Here is a 16027-nt window from a genome sequence, read left to right as displayed (position 1 = left end):
CTTGACTGCCCCCTCTAGAACCTCCCTGCCCCTTCTCCTGCCACCTTACCCTGCTGCTCACAACAGGGTGTTGGGCTCTGTGGGAGCCGGACACGTGGCTGCGCTCCCCAGCGCAACACACAACCCGGTCCCTGGCCCTACACAGTGCTGCTGGAGCGGGGCGCGGGGCTGCCGGCTCAGAATGCAGGGAGGGAGGGGGGAGGAGGAGCTCCTCTACAGCTGCTCCGGAGTCCAGCCCGGGACTTTCCTGCAGCCCTCCCAGCCGCTCGCTCTGCTCTGCTCTGCCGGGGGAGGGGGGAAATCCCGGACATTTTGAGTGGTTTACAAATTCCCCCCGGACGCTATTTTTAGCACAAAAAGGAGGACATGTCCGGGTAAATCCGGACGAATGGTAACCCTAGTGAGTAAGGACTTGCTTTTTACCTAACAATCCCTTACCTCTCTCTAAAAGTGCAAAGTTTCAAAAAGTTCAATGAATAGAAGATTGTTGGGGGCGGAATAGATCTGGACAAGGAGAAGAAGTCTGGAGATAAATTTGAGAAGGGAGGGACAGGCAGTAGAAACAAAAGTGAAACTGAGCAGCATATTCCAGAAGTCTTGAGGTCTTTAGGAGTGTAGCCTTCATTGATTTGAGATCTACCATACCATTCTCTCACTAGAAGGGAAAACCTATAATGGCAGCAGGCCGTAAAAGAGACCCAGTTTGGGAATATTTTATTGAAGTTCCTCTACCTCTGGGTAAGAGGCATGTGTGCAAAATGCAAACAGTGCAACAAAGAAATGCAAGGCCTGGTTGCCCGAATGAAACATCATGAGAAGTGTTCCTTTCATCATTTTCAACGCAGCTTCCTCCTGAGAAGGAACATGTCTGAACATGCAGGATTTTCAGGTTGGTAAACTTTTTTATTTCATACTTCTTTCTTAAGGACTGCCTGTCTTCCTTCTGGACTATTCCTGAATTTTCATGTTTGAGCAAAAAATATAGTTGTTACTCTATGGTACTATCATTTTAGATGCAGTTGTGATAAAAAATGAATAGCTGAAATAGGCAGATCTTCCTTTTACAATTTCACCTTTAAAGTAGTACTGAGTGTCACTGAATGCAATGAGTAATACTAAATGAGCAGTATGGTAATAATAATTAAATAACTGCATTATTTTGTTTAGGAGAATCCATCCTCAACATACAGGATTCTGAAGACTATCCACCTTCAAGATCACCATCATTTTCTATAGTTTCAGAGTTATCTGCCAATGAGAGTGTTTCAGTCACATCATGTATGTCACATAGCCACAGTATATCACCTATAGCCAAAAAAAAAAAAAATCTCCATCATCCAGAAACAGCCAGAGATAAATTTGTGATAAGAACCAGCAGATTACAAAAAGAGGTAACTGATGAAAAAATTGCCTGGTTTGTTTATGCAACAAACTGTTCTTTCCGTATGATTGAGAACCCACAACTCATTAACATGGTTCAGTCATTAAGACCAGGATAGACCACCCAATAGAGCAGATGTCGCAGGCAAATTGCTGGATAAAGTGTATGAAAGAGAAACTGAGCAGTGTGCAAAAGGTCTAGAGGGTAAAATTGTTAACCTAAGTCTTGATGGGTGGAGCAATGTCTACAATGATCCTGTTGTATGTGCTTGTGTGACACCAGAAGAAGGCAATGTCTTCCTTACAGAAACAATTGATACATCAAGAAATGCGCACACAGGAGAATACTTACAAGAAGCAGCAGTAAAAGCTATAACAAACTGTGGAAAAAAATTCAAATGTCTAGTACGCAGCTTGGTCACAGACAATGCTGCAAATGTATTTAAGAGAAGATGACATTATTTAGAAGAGTCCCAAGCTAATAACATACGGTTACAGTGCTCATTTGATGCACCTCCAAGCCAAAGACTTCAGTGTTCCAGAAATAAAGGCTAATGATGTTGAAATCGCAAAATACTTCCGTAACAACCACTTTGCAGAAGTTGCTCTTAAAAAAGTGGGAGAAACGAAGCTAACTTTCCCACAAGACGTGCGATGGAACTTAGTAGTGGACTGTTTTGAGCCCTGGATCAAGAACTGGCCTAATCTGATGACAGTTTGTGAAGAAAATCATGAAAAAATAGATGGCTCAACATTGGGCTTAAGAAAAATGTTGAACACATGCTGAGTACCCTGAAGCCTATTTCTGTAGCCTTGAACAAAATGCAGGGAAATAGCTGTTTTATTGCTGATGCTGTTGAAATTTGGAAGGAACAGAGTGAGATTTTAAAAAGAGCAATTTGCAATGATAGAGTTAAATTACAAGCATTAAAAAAACGAATGGGACAAGCACTATCTCCAGCTCATTTTCTTGCAAATATTCTCAATACTCGGTACCAGGGTCAAACCTTAACTGCTGAAGAAGAGGAGTTGGCTATGACATGGACATCCAGCAATCATCCCTCCATAATGCAAACTATAATAAACTTCAGAGCTCAGGGTGAACCATTCAAGAAATATGTGTTTGCTGATGATGTTTTAAAGAAAGTCACACCAGTGAACTGTTAGAAGTCACTTAAGCACTTGGATTCAGAGACCTTTGAAGTGATAATCTCACTTTTAACAGCAGTAGCTTCTTCTGCTGGTGTAGAAAGAATATTTTCTTCCTTTGGACGAATTCATTCCAAACTGAGAAATTGTAGCGCTGGTTATGGTGATTGTACACCAGGGTTGAAGAGAGGGTCCAGGGATCGGCAACCTTTGGCAAGCGACCTGTCAGGGAAATCCGCTGGCTGGCCGGGACGGTTTGTTTACCTGCAGCATCTGCAGGTTGGGCCGATCGCAGCTCCCACTGGCCGCGGTTTGCCGTTCCAGGCCAATGGTGGATGCGGGAAGTGGCGTGGGCCAAGGGATGTGCTGGCTGCTGCTTCCCACAGCCCCCATTGGCCTGGAATGGCGAACCGCGGCCAGTGGGAGCTGCAATCGGCTGAACCTGCAGACGCTGCAGGTAAACAAACCATCCTGGCCCACCAGTGGATTTCCCTGTCTGGTGATGTTTTCCTCCTAATACAGCACGGCAAGAAAATCCCCCAAATATTAATGATTATGCTGTTGAATTGGAGATAGTTCACCTCCCAATAATTTCATAAATATTTGCTTCAATTACCTTTGGTAAATGAAATACCCAAACAATCATTCATTTTCTGATATAGATGTAAAACTAATCTGAAAAGTTTTCAAAATAAATCACTTTAAAAATGTATAGTGTGTACCTTCTACAAATGAAACCTACACCTATCTCTGAGTTGTGAAGAATATGTATTAAGGTTACAACAACCAACAAGAATGCACTTTTATGTAGAAATCCATGATTAAATAGACTCTTCCTGACTAGTGATTAAATCATGAATTAAATCAATTTGATTTAAATCAAATCCACCCTGAGAAAAAGCATAACAGACCGCAGTATGCTTGCATGTGGCAATTGATCGCAGCTTTATACAAAGCTTACTGTTGCTAAAATACAGTGTAGTTATATGAGATAGTGTCTGGGATAGCATTAAATATAGAACCCTACCAAATTCACAGTCCATTTTAGTCAATTTCACGGTCATAGTATTTTAAAAATCGTAAATTTCATGATTTCAGCTATTTAAATCTGAAATTTCATGGTGTTATTTAGGGGTCCTGACCCCAAAAAAGCATTATAGGCAGTGTTCCCTCTAATTTTTCCCACCCACGTGCAGAATGAATTTTGTTACTTGCACCAATATGGAGGTGATGTGTGATGTGCAGCGCTAAATAGGCTGCTGCGCAGCTTACAGGGAATTTGGGGGGGGGGGGGCGGGGGCGGGGTGTCGCAAGGTTATTGTAGGGGAGGTTGCAGTATTGCTACCTTTACTTCTGCACTGCTGCTGGCAATGGCGCTGCCTTCAAAGCACTGCAGCTGGAGGGAGGCATCTGCTGGCTGGGAGCCCAGCTCTGAAGGCAGCATCGCCGCCGGCAGCAGCACAGAAGGATGGCATGGTATGATATTGCCATCCTTAATTCTGCGCTGCTGCTGCCTTCAGAGCTGGACACCTAGCCAACAGCTGTCGCTCTCTGGCCACCCAGCTCTGAAGGCAGTGCAAAAGGGTGGCAATACTGTGACCCCCCCGCATCTGCAATTTGAGAAACGCTCATCTCCCCTGTGAAATCTGTATAGTATAGGGTAAAAGCACACAAAAGACCAGATTTCATGGAGGGACACCAGATTTCACAGTCCGTGACACATTTTTCATGGCCATGAATTTGGCAGGGTACTAATTACTGGTATATACAAAATAAAGCGCATCAGTGATACACTGATAACTTTAATGCATTTGTTCTTTAACAAGTGCTGTGTTTAACTTTGTTAGTCAGTCATCAAGAATGAGATAAGAAAATTGTACCAATAATGACAATAAGTGGGCTATCGCTTGAATAAAGAAAAAGTGGTTTTAGTAATGTTATTTTCTAACACATTGATAACTATTAAGTAATTTAATGGATTTTACACTGAAAAGAACTGTAGATGTGCAAGAATCCTGCTGTCTCAAAAAACAAGAATGCTGTCATATAAAGTAGTATCAAGTGAGCACAGAGCAGTCTCAGGCACAGGTTTACTCTAAAAAGTGATTAAACAAATTTAACATGGAAATCAGTGGCAGTTTCTCAGTCAGATTTTTTTTTAAACTTGCAAACTGTAGCCCCCCACAACTCACACAGGGCTCTAATGGTCATGCTAGGTTCTTTTATAACTGGAATTAATGCATGAGATTAAGAGTTCTGCAAACCAATTTACATCTACTAGGACACCTGTGGAACCCTATCATAAGCAACACCCATGCAAAGCCACCTATAGCTAACGGTGTTATATGGGGACAAAATATAAGACAATGCAATTTGCACAGACTGGCTGGCAGAACCGAACACTATGATGATACATGAGATGGAAATAAGCCAGTTTGACTGTTTGTCTAGTGAGTTTGTGGATGTGGCAGTTACAAAAAGAAATTTTTACCTGCAAACTGCACAAGTTTAACACAGAGGTTAGGGAGTAAGTATGAAACCTCCACAAAGCCATTTTACAAAGCCACTTTTTAGACTATAACCCTTCCTACTGTACAGATAAACTGCATTGCTGTCAGATGTTGACCAGATTGCCAGACAAAATATTTTCATAGAAGATTTTACATTTACTATCTCGCTTTACATACTGCTTATTTCTCTATAGGTATAAAATGATGCCTGATATATAATGTGCTTTTAAAAAAATGAATCCGTTCTGAACCAAAAGAACCCCACATTTCATATGTATAATTATACCACACACACAATGAATATACACAAATAAGCCCTCTTTCATAGAAAATTCATAGATGTATTTAAAAATATATTGTTTTGGGGAAACTAAAAATGAAAACATTCTAATTTGGAGAGTTTTCCAATCCTCCATTCCCTCAACTACCAGTCCTATTTCTGACAGGTGTCTCAGTTTCTTATTTCAACATTGTTTTTTACACCAACCGCCATTCGTCCTTCAAAAGCAAGGACAAATTCACTAAGCTGTACTGTGCTTTTACTCCTCCACAGAGCACCTTCTCAGCTGTGCTTGCAGGAGTAGAGTGAAAATGCACTGGGAAAGAACTGGGAGAAACTAAGGTACACTAGACCAGAGGTTCTCAAACTGTGGTCCGCAGACCACCAGTGGTCTGCGAGCTCCATTCAGGCGGTCCGTGGATATTTTCTTCTAATGTGCATGCCTGGGCGGCCGCACACAAGAGAATGAAGGGCCGCCCACCTAATTAGTGGAGTTGCGCAGGCATGGCTCACCTAATTAGATGCCTGGACCCTGGAGAAGATGAACATGTAAGGTGAGGTGGTGGCCTTGGGGGGGTGAGGTGGTGGCCTTGGGGGGGAAAAGGTGGTGGGGGGCAGTTGGGTGAGAAGAGGGAGTGGGGGGAATTTGGGACGTGCAGGGCTGAGGTGGGCAGAGAAAGAGGTGACTTTCCCCCAGCTCCAAGGCTGCAGCTGCCGGGGAGAGACCCCACTTCTTCTCAGCCCCAGCTCGGGGGCTGCCGTGGCGGGGGAAAGAGGGCACATCATCCATTGCATTAGAAAGGTAAGACTACGGATATTAAAATATGAGTTGTGTGCCTTTATTTATAGAACAACAAATGTTAATGATTAAGTTTTTTTATATAGCGCTTTTATCCAAAGCGCTTTACAATAGTTAGCTAGCGGTACAAACAATATTTGGAAAGATCATTAAGTGGTCCGCCGAGACCTCAGCAGTTTTCAAGTGGTCCGCGGAAAAAAAAGTTTGAGAACCACTGCACTAGACCATGAGGGGAATTTGGAGTAGGAGAGGGATTTGAAGAGACAGAAGGGAACAAAAGGTATTTGCTAAAAGTTGAGACTTTCTTCCAAAAGGAAATCAGTTTCCATGGATAGTAGTGGTGCTGGCAGTAATATTCTGGTTAATAGCACATGAACTAGGTCCTGTTTGAGAGACTTTTAAAAAAATTGAGCCTCAGGTTCTCTCAGTGGCTAGACAAGTGAATGGCCTAGTTTAGGACAGCCTGCTGAAAACAAGGCAGCCAACATTTTATTATGATGCTAAAAACACTATGAGAACTCTTAATTAACAGGCATTGGGGGAGGACCTTCTAAAAAACTTCTAGCCTTGCTGGTAGCAAAGTATTAGCCCCTCTCATCAGTTTCCCTGGGGTGTAATAAAGGAATCAGGTAGAATCAGGTGTTATGAAGTTGTTCTCATGTTAACTAGGTAAGAAAAGGAACCATGCAGCTGAAAGAATTCATTGAAAGGTGCATAATAATTCAGTACTAGATCAGAAGGAAGGACCGTGTTTAATTAAAATAAGTGTACAAGTACTCCAAGATATTATCTACCTTCATCTAGGTGCTTATATGGCCCCCATCAGTGTAGTATCTGAAAGGGAAGAAAGTACAGGAAATAGAGCAACTAAGAATAGCACCACACAAGAGACCACAGGAAAATCATATTTTTTAATAAATACCTTATTTCATTTGCTTTCAGCTTATTGGCAGATGCCAGCAGCTAGGGACAGCACAACAACAACATAAGGAACACCAATGCTACTAAAAAAACTGTATTCTGGCAACATATAGCCCATGAGATTTGTATACAATGGCAAGAAACAATAGAATGTAAACCTTTGTAGTAATGTTGAATGTGTATGCTGGAAAATTTACTCATAATTGTTCTAGATAATTCTAAGGTTTGGGGGTGGAAGGGAAATGCTAGGTGTCACAGTTTCAGGGCAACTGCATCTGTATTCCCCCTCCATAGTCCACCAAGGGCACCCACTTTAGACATTTCCCAGATGTCACTTCTCTTGGGTGGAAACCTGTCTCTCACTCTTTCCTGGCAGAGGATCTCAAGGCTGCACAACTCCCTGCCTCACACTGCGATATTCCCGCAAGCCAGACCACCTAAAAAGATCATTGCCAGCACTGTGTGTTCTTTCTGAGGGCTATGTCCAGTTTATTGCCCATGGTTATAAATTACCACACAGTCCTTCCAAGCAAGCATATTTATTTTTAAGGTAAAAGCATGATAGAGAAAACAGGTACTACACTTATAAAAGAACCAACACCCATGCTAAAAAGCTTACCATCAGTCACCCTGTTTCCCACCCCCACCACCCCAACTGCAATGGAGGGCTCCGGTAGGTTTTAGTCTTTTCAAAACCCACAATTCGGTTTTCCCTGTGGTTACAAATTCATCCCTCTTAGACCCAGAACCTGAACCCAAACTGGGCAGGTCAGCTGTCGCTTTATATAGGTCAGGCCTTTGATCTTGGCCTTCTGTAACAGGTAATCAGCAGACAACACTCTTCTCAGGGCATACCATAACCAGAGTTGGGTAATTTGCATTAGCCTCTCCCTAGAGATTCTCCAGGAAATCCACTTAACACTTATTTGATCCAAAAGTCCAAAGTGTCTGGCACATTTTCAATATAGTCTTTTGAACTCCCAAGTCTCACATCTGTCAAATCTCCCTTAATACAATAAAGTCATCCAAGGATACTGCAGGAAACAGCTATATCTGTCACACTAAAATTTCTCTTTTGAGGTAAAATTAATTGTGCCTTATGAGGTATGCTAGCTGTGCTGAGAGTTTAGAATAAGAGGAAACTTTGGGACTGAGAAAATGTCTTGCATGGGGTGGTTCATTGCTGTTCTTTTTCAGTTTTGAAAAGTTCCTGGTCTCCATGACTTCCTGTGGCAACAAGTTACACAGCTTAATCACACATACTTTTTTATGCTATTTCCTCTTATTGATTTTGAATTACCCAGCTTTTATTTAATTGAATGTTTCCTTGTTCTTGTGTTTTGAGACAAGGAGAATGGAAGCTCCCAATTTACCATAAATTACACTGGTCTACAATTTTTGAGAAGTCGTCTGCTTCAGAGATAAAATGTGCTATTTATTATGTATTTTGATGTGCTGAATTCAAATATGACAATTAAAACAACTGATTGGCTACTGTTTCTAAGATATTTAAGTTTTTACATTTTATGTCTATGTATATTGTGTAGATAGTAGAGTTTTAATCATAAATTGTAAACCTAGGTCTTTTCATGTGTTTATGGTTGCTTTATATGATAATATTTCACCTGTCCTGTTTATGTAACACTTTAAAAATCAGCAAAAGGGTTATATAAATAAAATTTATGAAACAAAAGGCAAAAAACTATTCTGTACATAGTTTAGTCCTATTCAGTGTCTACTCGGCGCTTCTTGGCTTGTCTCTTGTATTCATTAAATGGAGCATCTCTTGTCACTGTCCAGCAATAGTCTGCAAGCATTGATGGGCTCCATTTGCCCTGATAGCGTTTCTCCATTGTTGCAATGTCCTGGTGAAATCGCTCGCCGTGCTCGTCGCTCACTGCTCCTCAGTTCGGTGGGGAAAAAAAATCTAGATGAGAGTGCAAAAAATGTATCTTTAGTGACATGTTGCAACCAAGGCTTTTGTATGCCTTGAGGAGGTTTTCCACCAACAACCTGTAGTTGTCTGCCTTGTGGTTTCCGAGAAAATTTATTGCCACTAACTGGAAGGCTTTCCATGCCGTCTTTTCCTTGCCACGCAGCGCATGGTCAAATGCATCATCTCGAAGAAGTTCACGAATCTGAGGACCAACAAAGACACCTTCTTCCTTGATCTTAGCTTCACTTAACCTTGGAAATTTTCCACGGAGGTACTTGAAAGCTGCTTGTGTTTTGTCAATGGCTTTGACAAAGTTCTTCATCAGACCCAGCTTGATGTGTAAGGGTGGTAACAAAATCTTCCTTGATTCAACAAGTGGTGGATGCTGAATGCTTTTCCTCCCAGGCTCCAATGACTGTCGGAGTGGCCAATCTTTCTTGATGTAGTGGGAATCTCTTGCACGACTATCCCATTCGCAGAGAAAACAGCGGTACTTTGTGTATCCAGTCTGCAGACCAAGCAAGAGAGCAACAACCTTCAAATCGCCACAAAGCTGCCACTGATGTTGGTCATAGTTTATGCACCTCAAAAGTTGTTTCATGTTGTCATAGGTTTCCTTCGTATGGACTGCATGACCAACTGGAATTGATGGCAAAACATTGCCATTATGCAGTAAAACAGCTTTAAGACTCGTCTTCGATGAATCAATGAACAGTCTCCACTCATCTGGATCGTGAACGATGTTGAGGGCTGCCATCACACCATCGATGTTGTTGCAGGCTACAAGATCACCTTCCATGAAGAAGAATGGGACAAGATCCTTTTGACGGTCACGGAACATGGAAACCCTAACATCACCTGCCAGGAGATTCCACTGCTGTAGTCTGGAGCCCAACAGCTCTGCCTTACTCTTGGGTAGTTCCAAATCCCTGACAAGGTCATTCAGTTCACCTTGTGTTATGAGGTGTGGTTCAGAGGAGGAGGATGGGAGAAAATGTGGGTCCTGTGACATTGATGGTTCAGGACCAGAAGTTTCATCTTCATCCTCTTCCTCGTCTGACTCAAGTGAGAATGATTGTGGTGCATCAGGAACCGGCAGTCCTTCTCCGTGGGGTACTGGGCGTATAGCTGATGGAATGTTTGGATAATGCACAGTCCACTTTTTCTTCTTTGACACACCTTTCCCAACTGGAGGCACCATGCAGAAGTAACAATTGCTGGTATGATCTGTTGGCTCTCTCCAAATCATTGGCACTGCAAAAGGCAGAGATTTCCTTTTCCTGTTCAACCGCTGGCGAAGATCTGTTGCACAAGTGTTGCAGCATATGCGTGGGGCCCACCTCTTGTCCTGATCTCCAATTTTGCAGCCAAAATAAAGGTGATAGGCTCTCTTAACCATAGTGGTCATACTGCGCTTTTGTGATGCAAAAGTCACTTCACCACAAACATAGCAGAAGTTATCTGCACTGTTCACACAAGTACGAGGCATCTCTGCTCACTTTGGCTAAACAGAAATGTGTCCCTTTGCAAAATCAAACACTGACAAATAAGAGAGCACGACACTGTATGATTTCTAGAGCTGATATAGGGCAATTTGTTCAGCAGAGTGATGTAAGCTACGTTATGATTGCATCATCCATGACTTCTAGGAATAACATGATGCAATTCATATCATGTATGACGCAATACCAGCTTCAGATTGCATCATTCATTGTTTTGCCTAAAAAGCAAGTACTGTCCAAACCCAGTCATAGATTTATTCATAGATCCAGTCAAAGATGTATTTTAGTCATTTCTGGTTTAAATTGAGATCCCTTCCCTTTATAACTCACTTATCCTCCGCCATTCCCAAGTCAAGGGTCATATATACTGACCCAATAGCATATCTTGAAAACTAGAGCCAATCAACAATTTTAAGCATCATTTTTGTTCTCAGTGACCCAGAATTAGTAAAGTTTGACTACATTTATTTCAGAAGCATTTTGGCTGTAGAGCAGTGTTATTATATGTACTTTTATCATGTCCCCTCTTATTCAGTTCCCTTCTAAAATAAACCATTCCAATCTTTTCAATTTCTCTTCAAATAAGTTTTTCCTGGTCTTTGATCAGTCTCAATGCTCTTCTCTAAACCCCATCCTGTTTTGAGATGGGGTAACCAGGACTGCATACACTATTCCAGGTGAGGCTGCATCACTGATTTATATAAAGGCATTATGTTTTCAATATTATTGTCCATCCCTTTCCTTATGTATCCTAACATCTTGTTTGCTCAATGGGTAGTTGCAGTAAAAAAAGTGAAATTTTTAATGGAGCTGTCTAAAGGACAGTGAGAGGAAATGGCCATTTTGAATGAGAGGGAAAGAAAGAATCTAGCGAGTCTTTCAAAAAAAAATCAGTGTAATTTGAAATATCAAATACTAAGACCGTAAACATGTGTTTTGGATGGTTTCTCTACAGGACAGAGTTAAAGTTGTTTGGGTGCCCTAACTATACATTTTCATACCTTAACATTTAGATTTCTTTTCAGTTTAATTTTAACTCTGAATTTCCTGGTTTAACATGTTTTAGGATAATTTCAATATCCCTGTAATGTATTTTGCCCTAAATTATTAAGTAATCTCAACCGTAACTTCATTTTAACAGTTTGTATTTGGGAAGTAGTTAATATTTGAGACAGTCTGTTTTCTCTAGTATTAAAACAAATGCATGAGAGAATATCAATAAATAATGATCCTATATTATGAACATAACATAGGAATGGCCATACTGACTAAGACCAGTGGTCCAGCTAGCCCAGTATCCTGTCTTCCAACAGTGGCCAGTGCCAGATGCTTCTTATTTGTTAAACAGATATTTGTTATACTGATTCATCCAGATGGATTTTAAAACAAAAACTTTAATAAACTAATTATACTAATTTAATTTTCACATTCAAATGCAGCTATCACCAGTGTGACATGCAGCAAATGTTTAACAGTTAAGAACATAAGAAAAACATAACAAAAACCACAGGGGAAAATGTAGGCAAACTGGCATTTAGCCAAGGAACCAAAATTAACATTCTTACTTCTAGGCAATTCTAGTGATCACAAGCAGTCTACACCTCCATTTTACAACTCATCTAAAAGAGCACCTCCCCAGCCCCATCATCAAACTGGGACACTGGTTCACTACCGACTCAGAGAATAATGTATTTTACTGACTCACATTACTCCCTGCAGCCCCTATGTTTCTCTACAGGTCTCTGATCCAAACACTGACCTGGTCCAACTCTGCTTAGTTTCTGAAGCCTGACAAGACTGAAGTGGCATAGGTGCAGTTTTCCTTTGCAAAAACAAAGTTGTTAAATAAGCATATTTGTCACAATAACAAATACATTTGAAAGACTAGGTATTACATTCAAATCAGAATATATTTATTGAAGATGAAGGAGGTTTTAGAATTTTAAATAATCAGATGTTAACTATCGCAGTATTATTCCCTCTTGTGGTTCTTTAACAGCAAGCAAGAACATGAAAAACCATGCGCCACAAATTCTGACAAAGCACTTCAGGTAAATTACATAAGCAGTGAAAACAACTATTAAGAAACCAAAACCAAAACCAAAACCAAAGTCAAACAGACATGCTTCACTGAAATGAACAAAAAACATCTAATGATGGAAGTGGGATAACAAACAACTACTGAAGAAAATCAATCCAGTAACTCTCAGAGATTCAGTAAAACAAATTTCAACAAGGAGCAGTAACACCAACATGCAAAACAGATGTGTATGAAAACAGAAATAAATTAACGGGCAAGACCCCAATCACAAGTTACATCAGGTTTTGCCAAAAATCATTAATGAACCAATAACTTCAGTACTTCATGAAGCAACTCAGTCCAGTGGCTGTTTTTGCAGTCTAGCCTAGAATAAGATTACATAGTACAGAAGTGTATTTTTTCATCCTGGAAAACTATCAGATCTTATCTTTGCCTAGGCCTCATCCTAAACAAATAATTTTCTGAGTCTCACACAAAATTTTTCCTCTTGCTTTTAAAGTTTATGGCCAAATTGTCTTAATTTTGATAGGCTGGATATCTCCATTCCACTTTGCTCAACATCACCGTACCCTGTAACATTGATTCAAATATTCACAACAAAATAAATGGTCTGGGTCCTCACATCTATTATACACTAGCATATCTTCAGCATCAGAGCCCTAGATGGTTGCAGACACACTCACATGCTTAACTTTATGCATGTGCGTATGTGTTTGCAGGATTGGTGCACAAATTATTTTCTCCCTCCCGCACTAATGTAACCGAGCTCTTAACTGTGACTCCTGTAACATTTATTTCTCTTCATTCATTTTTGAGCTTGCTTCTTTCTTCCTGTTTTAGAGATGGCAGCTGTGAAGTGACCGGAACCCTGAAAGAGATTAAGTAGTGGTTTCCCCCACCCCCTTGGACCTTCCCGATGCTGCTGGAATGGAGACACCAACCATCTATAATAGTGGTTCTCAAACTTCTGTGCTGGTGACCCCTTTCACATAGCAAGCCTCTGAGTGCGACCCCCCCCCCCCAATAAATTAAAAACACATTTTAATATATTTAACACCATTATAAATGCTGGAGGAAAAGAGGGGTTCGGGGTGGAGGCTGACAGCTTGCGACCCCCCCATGTAATAGCCTTGCGACCCCAAGGGGTCCCAACCTCCAGTTTGAGAACCCCTGATTCTATAAGTATATTAATGAAACATCCACAGTGTTGGAGAATAAGCAGTAAATAAATAATATTGCCCGCTGGAAGCTGATAGTTTTTGTTCAGCCAATGTAGTTAGGCACCAGAGGAACCAAACATAAAGCTTAGAATATCAATATTTTGTTAATCCCTTGTGTGTCTTTTCCACTAACTTTTTTATGCTTTGGAGTCACTTATGGCTCTGCTTTGACCTCATAACTAGGCATTTTAACACCCGGGGCAAGCAAGCATATTTGCACCCCCTACCATTTCTCCACCCCATTCACAGGTAGCACTTACCTGTTTGTTGATAGTGTGGGGGGACACAATTTAAAGGTTTGGGGAGGGGGCATATGACCACCCCACAGAGGTTTTCAAACTGTGGCGTGTGCCCCACACACTCCTAGGGCAGAACAATGGGGGGGGGGATGAGTGGTGACACCAGGTGGCGTGGGCCAGCCCCGCATAGTGGGGCTCGGGAAGGGTGCACCACTTCCACCCCGACTCATCTCAGTGGGCCACCCAGCCTATCTGAGGTTTGGTGGGCACACAACAAAAAAAAATAAGGGGAGCAGGAACATGACCCTGTGTACCCCCGTCCCATGAGCCACTTCAGCTTTGTGCCCTGGAGGACTCCCCCACTCACACTGGTTACAGCCCTGGGTCAAAATAATGTAAGATCTGGGTTCCTGAAGTCAATTCCACTTTCCAGGTATTGGATGATCGGAGAACAGTTAACAAACAAAACACAAATAGGCATGCATTTGGCTCCAAACTATACAATTTAAAAACAACTTCAGCGTTACTGTTCAAAGCCATGGAGTTTTGTTATTTTTTCCATCACAAACAGCCCCAACCTGGTTGGCCTCTCAGCCTTTCCACAGTGTAAATGTTAAATAAGACCAGAGCTACACGCGGACATCCTGCCTGAAGGAACACTATTTGTTTCAGGGACCCTACGTGTGTCCTGTGACCAGGCAAAGGGAGGGGGAGGAGATACCCCAGCTCGCGGTCAGCGGCGCCCCTGCACCCGGACACAGACCGAAGGGGACCGCAGGGGGTGTGTCATTTACCGGGATGCTCAGTGGGCCTCGCGAGCCGGGGGCGGCACTTCCAGGGGTCTCCGCCAGTCACCTGCAAACCGAGCCACGGCCCCGGGACCTCCCCCCGAGTCGCTGACAGCGCGCGCCCAGCCCCGCCCCAGGGGCTGCGGGGGGGGGGGGGGTCCCGGCGCGTGTCCCGGCCCCCCAGCGATACGGGAAGGGCGGCTGGGCGTGACACGCCCGCCGGCCGGCAGGAAGCGAGGACCGTCCCAGCCCCCCGGTCTACCGGTCTACCGGTCTCCCCTCCCCGCCCGACCTCACTTACTTCCTTCTTCACCTCCGCCATTTCATCCTCGGTGAGCGGCCGCGCGGCGAGCCCAGGCCCGGGGCCCTCCATGGCGGAAGCTCCGCGCCCCGGCTCCCAGCGCAAGAGTAACGACAGCGCTTCCGGCTCTGCAGACTCCGCCACAGCGCGCGCGCGCCTGCCATGGGAAGCCACGCCCACTCCGCGGAACAGCCACGCCCACCGGAGGCGCGCGCGCGGCCTGCGATCAAACGTAGGTCTCAGTGCGCCCGCAGGCTGCCGGTGGAGGAGAGCTTGTCTGCAGCCTTTCGCCCCTCCCCCCTACTTCCTCTCCGCGAGACTGCCCCCTCAGACAACCCTGCGTGCCCTCGCGCTAGAACATCCCCCCGCTGTCTTCTCCGCCTCAGCCTTTGTCACGTGCCCCCCCCCCCGCCCGCCTTTCACTCCCTCCTCCCCCGCCCTTACAGCGCTGCTTCGTCCCCTCCCCCCGCCTCGCGCAGCGTGTCCCTTGCGGGGCCGGGGAGCTGCACAGCGCTTGGCTCGATGAGCGTTTCCTTTTGCGGTCTCCATTTCCCCTTCTCGCCCGCGGTGACTGGGCGGCGCCCGGCCTTGGGAGGGAGGAAGTAACGGCGCGAGGGAGCGCTGCTCAGCTCCTTCCATTGCGGGCAAGGCCCCTTCACCTGGCACATCGAGCGGCTGTTTTCATCTTAATTACCCCCCCGCCTCCTCTCCCTGCAAGGTCCCGGCGCTCCAGCGAGCGGGGCAGCTGCGGGCTGCCTGCGTGGAGCCGAACGGGAGATGCCGGCTCCACGTTTTCACGTCGCTGGCGATGTAGAATTTCCTCGTGTGTAAATGAAGCGGGGGGGGGGGTCATTTGGCAGCAGCCCAGAATCGTTTTGAGAAATGGCTCCCTGCCTTGTGGGCTGAGAACTGTTAAAGCTTGATTCATATTCCTTTTAGCAGAGCCAGAGAAACAGGCTAA

At 43.7% G+C, this 16027-nt stretch overlaps 1 protein-coding gene across 3 annotated transcripts in view; it reads right to left on the bottom strand.

Annotated features, from left to right (window-relative positions):
* Positions 1 to 15191, bottom strand: part of LOC113405003 (B-cell lymphoma/leukemia 10-like) — a 23734-nt gene extending 8543 nt beyond the window's left edge. The window contains exons 1-2 of one of the 3 annotated variants that reach the window (XM_026655697.2): positions 15067 to 15107; positions 6913 to 6952 (exon numbers count right to left, since the gene is read on the bottom strand). In XM_026655697.2, coding sequence (XP_026511482.1) covers positions 6913 to 6918 — 6 coding nt within the window. In that variant the 5' untranslated portion in view covers positions 6919 to 6952; positions 15067 to 15107. Of the gene's footprint in view, positions 1 to 6912; positions 6953 to 12182; positions 12237 to 15066 lie in introns of those variants that run through there. The other 2 variants (XM_026655696.2, XM_026655698.2) reach the window with 2 other exon arrangements.
* Between the last annotated feature and the right edge of the window lie 836 nt (positions 15192 to 16027).

This window comes from Terrapene carolina, unplaced genomic scaffold, assembly GCF_002925995.2.
Source record: "Terrapene carolina triunguis isolate 2854851 unplaced genomic scaffold, T_m_triunguis-2.0 Scaffold210, whole genome shotgun sequence".
NCBI lineage: Eukaryota > Metazoa > Chordata > Testudines > Emydidae > Terrapene > Terrapene triunguis.
This window is presented reverse-complemented; position numbering and strand designations above follow the sequence as displayed.